The following is a 10578-nucleotide window of genomic DNA, read 5'->3' as shown; positions in this document are numbered from 1 at the left end:
CACTACATTTTAATGTCTTAATGCAGGGCTCTGGGGCCAAGCATTCCCAGATTCCTCTGCACTTCAACTCATCTTATGAACTCAGCTGAACAAGACATGAACCTATCATCTTGTCTTGTTTGATCTCCCAGTACATTATCTCATTGAATTCCATTTTGCCCACCTGACCAGTCCACTGATACAGTAATGCCACTCACAATAGTTTTCCTCTTTGCTGTCAGTCATTTGGCCAGTTTCATACAAATTGTAAACGTCTTAATCTACTTTCCTCCCAAAGAGCTTTAACAAAGAAAACTTGCAACTACACAGCATCCTGATTAAGCACTCTCCAAAGTACTTAAAACCAGTGATGATTTTTAAAATATATTCAGTATGTAACATAAGAAGTGCAGCAGTCAATTTGTGCTCAATAATTTTCCTCAGCTGATAATAACAGAGTTTTTTTTTTTAAAGTTCTTAAATTTGGCCAGGTCACCAGCAGAATAGTTCTATTCTTCGTTGAAGTATTGTGATGGGATCTTTAATGCTTATCTGAGGGAGCAGCTGGAGTGTTTCACTAATCCTAAACCCAATTGCTCCTTCAATACTGCTTTGTAATTTTGAACTCAGATCTACATTTTGAGCTCAGTACTACATTTTGAGCTCAGATCTCTGAATTGGGAATTGAACCTACAATCTTCCAACTCAGAACATCACCAATTGAGTTACAGCTGCCAATATTTCACATTGAACCCTGCAGAACTTGATTGAAAAGAGCCTTACAGTCATAAAAAAATCACCTTGCCCAAAATTCTTTGCTTTCTATCACTAAGCCAACTTTGATCCCAGAGTGCCATTTTCAATCGGAAGTGATGGGGTTTTATCTTACTGAAAAGTCTACCATCTGAAAGCTTGTCTGTGGTTGTATTAAATGTTTTTATAACCATGCAATCATTATCGACCCTCCTTTTACTATTTAAAAATAAGATCAAGTTTTTGAATATGTCCTTCCCAGGATTTATTTATCATTCTATCCTGTATGTTCTAAATAATGGTTAATACTATTGAATTACTAATAGTTTTCTCACCAACAATATAAGGCACAACAAAGAACTAGATCCCTCAGTATTTTTCAATCAATATATTTATTACGTTCAGTATTTCACGGTCTGCCTTTTCCACTACAGTGCCTGCATCATTTGCTTTTTTTGGCCTTTCATAGACATTGTTCTTTCCTTACTTATCTTTTGCTCTTCACATATTTATAATACATATTTTGGTTTGCTGTAATTTTGCTTAAGACTGTTTTATGTACGAATAGGTCTTTTTTCATATTTTTAATAGCTAATCAATGACCCACAACCAGCTCTATGAAGGAGCAATGTAGCTGGTTCCACCACCTGCTCATAACCACTCTATAAAACTTGTGAATTTCTTCTTTTCTGATATTTATTCTAATGGTACAATTGAATCTGTCCTTGGTACTTCTCATGCCACTGAATCCACATCCCGACCACTTGTTGAGTAAAGAAAGCTTCACCTCTCATCACTTGATTCTGTTGCCTATAATTCTATTTCTTCATAGCTTTACGCATATTGAAAAAAAATCAGCACCCACAAACAGTCACAGTTCTTCAGTTGTGTCCAAACCAATATTTTATAAAGGTTCATTATTTTTTTCTGTACTCTGTACCTCTATTTTTAGAGCAGAATGCTATTTCCATTTTAACCGCTTTCTCAACTGACCTGCCACTTTTAACGAACTTTGTTCAAAAAGACCCAGACCTCTCTGCTTTGTGCCGATTGGAGAATCGGGCAATATATTTTTTCTAAAGGTTTGGCTATCAAAATTTAATAGTTCACATTTCACACCTTGTCCACCACCTGTCCACCATTTTACCAGGTTGAGTATGTATCCTTGAAGAATGCTCTTTTTCTCATAGTTCACAATTCTTCCAAGTTGCATGCCATGTGCAGATTTGGAATGTACTTACTGTCACTCAGATCAATTCATTGATACAGTATATATTGCAGAAACTAGTGGTTGCTCTACTAACTGCTGGTAAACTCCATTATACACTTCCCTCCAGTTTGAAAAACATCTGTTCATTGTTTCCAATTACTTAGCTAACTTTTTATCCATGCCACTAGAGCCATTTTTATTCAGTGGTCTTCAATCTTTTTTGTGGTTCTTTATCAACTACATATATTCCCCTCACCATCTCAGTTGTCAGTTGAATATAACTTATCATTAACAAATCGATGCTGGCTGGCCCTAATTAATCCACACTTGTCCAAGTGACTGCTAATTCTATCGATGATTACTGGTTTTAGAACTTTAACCTCCACCAATGTTAAACTAAATGGTCTATAATTATTGGGTTCACTCCACCTATCTTTTTAAACAAAGTTGTGTAATGTACAATTTTCCAATCATTGTGTATCACCCTTTAATCTATTGGTGTTTGGAAGACTATGACCTCTGCAACTTCTTCTCTTACTTTCACATTTAGACCAAATAACAAATTGTTTTCAAGTGTAGACAGTTTTAAGTATATTGTCTGAGGGTGTACATAGCAGGATGTACGAGCTTACATAAAGGTAACTTTTGTTACACCTAATCTGGGAAGTCTAGAACCATCAGGAAACATTTAATTTCTGCCCCAGTTATTACATAAGATGCTGAGTACACAATTTTTGAATTACTTCTTAAGCATCTAGGCAACAATGACAGACCCATCCATAATTACCCTAAAAGACATGACAATAAGACACCTTCTTGAACTGCTGCATTAGTGAAGGTGCCCCCACAGTGGTTTGGGCAAGGCATTTTAGGATTCCAATCTATGACAATGAAGGATTGGCAATATTTTTCCAAAACCGGATGCAGTGTGCCTTGGAGGGGAGCATTCAGTTGGTGGTGTCCCCATGCACCTGAAACCCTTGTGCTTCATGACCTTGGAGGTCATTAGAAAACCAGATAAATAACTGCAGTTATTTTGTAGGTGACACATGCTGCAACTTTAGGTTGCTGGTGGTAGAGGAGGTGCTGTTGGGGGTGGGTGCTACGCAGGGTGAGGTATTTAAATTTCAGGTCACGAATGATGTGAGAATCAAACAGGACATTCTGTTCTGAATAGTTTCAATTTCCTGAATGCTGTTAGGATTGGACTCTTCCATCGCTCCAATCATGGGAATAATAAAAAGGCTTTGGGATGTCTTGGACATTGGTCAATTGCCACTGGATAGGCCTGTACTGACTTGTTTTTGTTGCCATAAAACACATATTGCTGGTCTCGCTCTATAAAAGTAATGAATATTTATCTGTCGATCTCTTGGTGTACACTTACTGTATGCTAAACTCACTCTTGTGTAGATCAGAATAAGAAATATTTTCTACAACATTAAACCAGAATTTTGTTGAGGAACATAAATGAAAATTTTTAAATAAAATGCCAACAGAAACAATTTCTCAAATGGCCAAAATACAAGTTCACCCGCTCCTAAAATTTGATCGAAGTAACTAATTCTTCCAGTTCTATTTTAAGGAGGATTATCCTAGCTGCACCTTACTCTTCAACTGTTCGACAGTTTGCCTTTCTCTGGCACTAACTTTGAAAGCAAGGTTGCTGTTGCATCAATGTGAAGATGCCAGCAAATCAATAGTAGTCTAGTACCCTGCACCTTCCCTCAGCAACCAACTCCTCCCGGCATGTTATATAGCCTAACAAGCGTGATTGGGATCAAACGTAAAACAATAAGGAGCTCTTTTTATTGAAGATTAGTTTTAGGCATACAGTATTGGATGAAAAAGCCGAACTCCAAAGGTTCTAATTTCACCAGTGGTTAGTTCGAGCTTGAATTGTCACTTCTATTAGCCCACTGACTAGATCAAACAATATCTGCACCGGAATGTTAGCAAATTGAAAATGCTGCTGGATCCTGTCTTCTTGGCATTCTCTCTCCCCACTCCTTACACAGTAAGTTTTGTTGGCTGATGTGTGTTTACAGGTTGTTAAATGATCAATATGAATAATAATTCCTCAGCTTGTGGGAGGGGTTCAGTTTTATTCAGAGCCTTGGACTTATTGTGAGTGAAACTGATGTTATCACTTTTCTGGGAGTTGAAGTCCATTTTATTGTTTTGCAATGAATTTTGATCCCAGAGCATTCCACCACGAATCTCCCTCTACCCCTCAACCTGGGTGGTTTGCTATAGCGCAGCCTCTGGACTCTCAGTTGATTACAAGAGTCCACAGCACAGAAACAGGCCATCTGCCCAAATGATCCATGCCAATCTGAGGTTCTCTCACTTCATCCCTCTCCATCAGTTTAGGTATTCCAAGGATAAGCTCCGACCGCAGCGAGCCGACCTGAATTTGAGCTCATGGTAACAGTGCACGAAGCTGTGGTAAATGAAAGTGATGGGCAGTGCAAGGAGGACAATGCCACTGACAACACACATTCCTCCCAGGATCCTGCCCGGAACGGTGAACGGGTACATGTCCCCGTAACCCACAGTAGTCATGGAGATGATCACCCACCAACATGAGGCGGGGATACTGGTATATGCTTCATTTTTATCCTCCAGGTCAAGCCCGCTTTCCAACAACTGGGCAAGGGCGCCAAATATGGCCATAGCGACGCAGATAAAGACAAGGAGCATGACCATCTCCCGGTAGCAGCGTTTTAGGGTCAAGCCCAGAGTCTGCAAACCGATGAAGTGCCGAGCGAGTTTGATGACCCAGAATATCCGCATCATCCTCAGGACCCTGAGCGTCACACCAGCCCGCTGTAACTGAGAGTTCTCCCCGGTGAAGAAGGACATCAGTACGGAAATGTAATACGGGGTGATCGCCATCAGGTCGATGATGTTTAAGGGCTTTCTCATAAAATCGCACTTGTTTTTCGAGACGAGGAACCTCACGATGCACTCAGCCGTGAACCAACCCATGCAGATCGCTTCGATTATCCTTTAGACAGAAAATACAGAATTGAGTAAAACAAGCAAACAGTATTAAAGCAAAATGCATGACTGTTTGGACGACATAACAAACCAATATGTCGTGAAAGGGCAGTTTCAAAGTTATCTCCTAGGCAACAGTACCCTTGTTCGGTTATTGCCCCGACAACACATTGTGGATACCACTGAAAAGATTTACATTGTCCATCGGATTGTTGTCCTTAAAATATTAAAAGTGTGCGCCGTTCATTGCGGGGGATACAACTCACTGCAATAACCTTTAGATTTTCCTCAAAGAGTTATGATCAATGACAGCTGTCTTGGCAACAAAGACGTTAAAAATGTTTTTGTTTCAGATTCATCTTTGAACCCTGGGAGAAATCTCGACTGCGTGCAGTACGGAACTGAGTGTAACTAATATCTGGCATGTTTTAAAAACGTTGCTAAATTTGTGATAATCCCTTTGTACGATTGGACTCCAGTACAGATTAATCATTTAATCGCTTTTCGCAGGATTCGTTTTTGCTTTACAAGAATGGCTTTTAACTTTTAGTTTTCAGTATTGTTTTGGGCTATGAGAAGTTATAAAAATGTACAAAAGAACAATAGTCTTGCTTTCATAGAGTGTCTTCGACTATCTCCGGACATCCTAAAGCGAATCATAGTTACCTTTCGAACTGGGTTTGTTGTATTCTGGCATAAAAATCCTTACGGCAAATATCTATGATTGAGCTGATGGGAAGATAAAGTTTTTGGCGAGGACTCCAAGAGAACGGCGAACGTTGCTTGGAGACCTGTTAAGTCTTCCAAAGGCTGTAAGGGAAGATTGTACACATTCAGCGATACACGGGTATCAGGCTAGAATGTGTGCCTAAAAGTCTGTGAATGTGAAGCCACAGCTTTTTCTCTGGGGAACTATCCGTCCTACTTTACATTAACAAAGGTTATTTTATTAGCTGCTGGATTTTATTTTTGCATACCATCCCGATGAAACAAGGATAGAGATCCACGGTAAATGTATCGAATTTTTAAAGACATTTCCTGGAGATATTTAAAAACACTGAGCTATTAATATTAGTCACGCATGGATTCTGCTTGATCTTGAAGTCATTTAAATACAAAAATAGGAAAATATATGAACGAGATGAAAGCAATAATAGTGGAGAAACTATGGCTTTAGAAAATTGCTGTTGTTTAAGTTTAGGTGAAGAGAAATGTTTCATACAAAGGATGACATATATAGGGGAGTGCCATTCAATCTGGATATTCAGGAGGAGATAAAATGCCGGGGTGCTCTAATTTATTGATTTTCCAGTTGTGTATTTGTTTGGTAAGTAGCAGCATGCCATTGTTCGGCGCTCCAATAAAGGCACAAATTTACTACGACTTAAACTTGTTCGCATTTACAGAGCTTAACAAGGGTCTGAAGTGAATGGTTGTACAGATATTTTTTGAAGAGACTTGTACTCTTGCACTAATTAAATTCAATGTTGAGATAACTGATAGTGCAAAATCTAATGGAGTTGCCACTACATGATCTACATCACACCCCATGCATATTCAATTCGTCATATTGTTTGCGGATTTTATATATGTTTGCAAATTGCAGGATTCGGCAGAAACATGTTGATTTTCTATCCAGTTTCCCGGTGAGCACGCAAAAGGATCTGCATAGTTGGAAACATAGTCCGCCGATTAAGAAGTGGTCCTTTGAAATCCGACATGATTTGTTCGTGGTGGGATCCTCTGCAATATGCCAGGAATTGCTGGGATGTAACCAAGTGCCATTGAAAAAGAGTAGGCAACAAAGAGGTAGAGGTGCAGACATGGAAGGAGAGAAAACGGAACGTAATGCTTCTTTAACGACCCTATAAAGAGCTTATAAATTACCTACGAAGTAGAATTACAGTTGTGAAAGACTAGCAAATTTACAATGATCAAACTTCCACGAATAACATGGCGGTGGGGATAAATGTTGGGTAGGTAACCCAAGAGATCTTCCCTGTCCACCATATGATTTATTTCATCCCAAAGGCCCCAAATTCAATGGAGTGCATGCCTAGATTCTGGAGCTCATGTTTACGTTCTGGAGTGAAACTAGAACCTTTGACTTAGAAATCAGTGAGGCAAGTCTGCCACCTTGAGAGATAGATCTGTAGCCAACCCTATTTTCCTGATTTCAAATGAATTTGACATTCTAAGTCTGCAAGACGACAGTAGCCCGAGCTGCACACGGGGAGAGGGGCGAGGTGTTTGTGTTTTATTAAGTTTCTCTTTGTGAAGTCAAGACACTGAAAAGAGACAAAAACAAGACACAGATTTAACCATGACATAAATGTACTTTGAAAACACATTCATGGACAAGGGACGCTCACAGCCCGAGATGAGTAAGACTTACATTTAGAAAGAAACTGAACACCATAAATTAAAAAGGAATTATAGATACCCTGATGGTCCCATTAAATTTTCTGTGTACCTGTGCTCCTCCACACTGTTGTTTTCGGCTGTTTTCCAGTCTGGCAGAGTGCTAGCGCACAGCACCACCATGGAAACAATAACAAATAGAACGGACACGGTGGCCAGAATCTGGGCCGCTACAGACGAGGTGGGTTCCTCAAAAGTCCGCCTCATCCTGTCCAGCCATTTCCTATTAAACTGAGATCTGTTTTTTAACTCCTTCTTCTTCTGTTTTTTTAGCTCTTCCTCTTCCTCCGAGTAGAAGGTGTAGGTGTCGGACATCCTGTCATCTAACCGCCTTTGGCAGCAATATTCGAGGTGCGAGCGGTCCAGCCCCCAGTAAATTAACTCGTTGTAAAAGGACAGTTCACACATGTGAGGGACAAACCGGAGCTTCCCATACTTGACGTAGAGCATGATGAACCCGAAAGCCTCGGAGTGCCTGTCAAAAAAATACTCGTTCCTTTCGTGATCATAGTCGTCGCACACTTCCAGCACCTCTTTCTCCGAGGCGCAGCTGTGAAGTCTGCTCACCCTTCTGAGGGGGAAGTCCTTGATCACATCCTTCGGGAACGAATACCGGGTCCCCCCAACATTCAGGATCAAAGTGCCGCTTCCAAATTTCATCTTCCGCCAATCCCTGACGCTGAATTTACTTTCAGTCCACTAAGTGCACGGGTTTCGCTCTCACTGCCTGGAACATTTATTTGCACAGATCCTCCCTGGGTTCCCACACTGGTGATGTCAAAAAGTTATCAGGCATGGCAAATGAAGCTTGAGACCGTCTCCCTGCGCGGGGAGCGAAAGCAGCGTTTGATCCTGGAGCCGCTGTTGGTCCGCGCTCTCTCTGTTCAGCCCCACTGGCGGGATGCAAACAGGACTCCAACACGAGAATGACGCGAAAGGCTTCCACTAACCACAGCGCCGCTCCAACTACAGCCTGCAATCGACTTGATCCTATGTAATATCACATCCTCAGCAATGATCTGGGCTTACACGTAATATTACACGAACATTCTGACTTCCTTATTTGGGCCACTGTGTCTTTGTGATAGTACATCCCAATATAATTGTGATAGTACAACCGAATGGGCAGAGTTGGCCTCCTACCTGTTAGGAAGGAACACGACGTTACTTTTCGAGTGATTACCAAAGCCGAATTTACGTAAACGTAAATCGCTTTAGTTTACTTGTCTTTGATGGAAGTTTGTTTGGTTTTTAGATCAAATGTTATTAACTTTGGAACCATCGAAGCCTGACAAAAGTTAATTATGTACATTACTATACTTTTTTCTTCAATCTCCCTTCGTGTTTCTTCAGACGCTTTGATCCTATAATATAACTCGTACGGAGCAAGCTGAACATCAGACCGACCAGAGTTCTGTAAATCTGGCCAGCAAAATCTCTGATCTGACCATGCCTGTCTCCAGTGTCGGTGATTTTGTCAGGAATTGTCGTATTCCAGAATACATGCAATTTCAATTAATAGCTGGACTTCATTGTTATACGCGCTAGTGTACGGTGATCTATAAATACATACTTCATTTCCTGTACGTTTGGAAACAAAAGGGGGAGAAGTAGGTAAGTAATGCCCTAAAATAGTTGATTTAGAATCAAAAGGGGCACGAAGTCATAGTAAAACAAGTAATAACTCCAAATGTGCACTTGTTAATAGATATTAAATTGATGGAAGTTGCCTTGTCGAAAGTTGTAGCAAATATTTTGTTTTGAAGAGCAGATGTGCACAAGCTATAATTCTGATACAATTTCCCAGGACAAGTAAATAGTAGTTGAAGGTACAATCAGTACTGCTGCAAAGGAGCGACAGTACTTGCCTTATACCTAATTATTTCATGTTGCTTTCAGAGCAGGAATTTAGTGAAATATTTTATAGATAGGACTGCGTTTCCTGAGAGGTTACAAATCAACACTGTATTTTCAAAAGATAGCTAATGGACATTTCGTTCAAATGACATCGCAAAATCTTTAGTTTCCTTCCTCCACCAAGTGAATTTAGAAAAAGAAGCATTTTCAGCTTTTAAATCAGCCACTAAGCTATTTAAAGTAGAACAGGAATGGTTTTTAACATTGTAATAAAAGTATTTTAATAATTCAGACGATGTGTTTTCCCCTAACCTCTATTATAAACGGAACCAGGACTCGTACAGATCCTTACCTCCTTAACAAATATAATCTTAGATGCGAATATCCACTTTGCCACTTTTGAATGTCATTGAACCAACAATAGAAAAGCTTTTACATAATCATAGAGTCGTAGCGCCATAGAAAAGCACTCCACCGAAACAGATCCGTCCGCCCCACTCAGTCCATGCCGAAACCATTTAAACTGCCTTCTCCCCTTCCCATCGACCTTCCATCCATGTACCTATCCAAACTTCTCCTAAACGTTGAAATCGAGCTCGCATGCACCTCTTGCGCAGGCAGCTCGTTCCAGCTCATTCGAGTGATCATCGCGAATATTCTAAAGTGGTACAACGAAAATACGAAGATATTGTCCATACCGGCCAATTTCACCCACACACTCTTTGCAAAATAAACTGCTTTTCAAACCACATGCCATTTCGTTTGGATAAACGTGTTTCATACAAAACCTTCGAAATTTGTAATCTCAGTTAATAGTTGGACCTCATTGTTATGAAACTCTTGGTATTTCAAAAGCGGTGTAAAATAAGCGCAGTTCCTTTTTTTTTGCTCCAGAATACTTTTGCTCACCAGCGATATCCAATCCTTGAACACAATCTACAAAATGTTTAATTCTATGAGCTGTGAGCAAAAGTGTGAACTTGTTGGAAATTGGACTGCACTTTGGCTTCTTTGACACGAGATGTCGCTGTTAGGCTACCTTGCCTCTTCCGGACCGGCAGACTGGCCGCGATCGCGGCTGCACATCACAGAGTGCCAAATTTAAAGAGAGCATGAAGATGAGCTGAACTTTGTGGCTGCACCCACCGCAGGCAGGCTCAGAATCACATCCGTTTTACAAAACAACTGTTGAACATTATATATTGAATTATACGTTAAGCGTTACCATTTTAATAAGATCTGACACACCGATAATCAAACGAAGATTGGGTCAACCCTGTCTCACCCAGAATGATATATGGAGCACTGTGCATAACCATTTAATATTTAACCTCTAATTACTTTCACACGGATGT

General features: G+C 40.2%; 1 protein-coding gene across 1 annotated transcript; it reads right to left on the bottom strand.

Annotated features, from left to right (window-relative positions):
- Positions 1-1085: 1085 nt before the first annotated feature.
- kcng3 (potassium voltage-gated channel, subfamily G, member 3) lies at positions 1086-8403 on the bottom strand. Its single transcript, XM_059985763.1, has 2 exons — positions 7419-8403; positions 1086-4952 (listed from the first exon to the last, which is right to left on the bottom strand). Exons 1-2 carry the CDS (start codon positions 8024-8026, stop codon positions 4307-4309), a joined length of 1254 nt encoding a protein of 417 aa, XP_059841746.1. The 5' UTR covers positions 8027-8403; the 3' UTR covers positions 1086-4306.
- Between the last annotated feature and the right edge of the window lie 2175 nt (positions 8404-10578).

The sequence above is a fragment of the Hypanus sabinus genome, chromosome 12 (assembly GCF_030144855.1).
Source record: "Hypanus sabinus isolate sHypSab1 chromosome 12, sHypSab1.hap1, whole genome shotgun sequence".
Taxonomy (NCBI): Eukaryota; Metazoa; Chordata; class Chondrichthyes; order Myliobatiformes; family Dasyatidae; genus Hypanus; species Hypanus sabinus.
The sequence above is the reverse complement of the archived record's forward strand: the minus strand, read 5'-3'. Positions and strand labels throughout refer to the sequence as shown.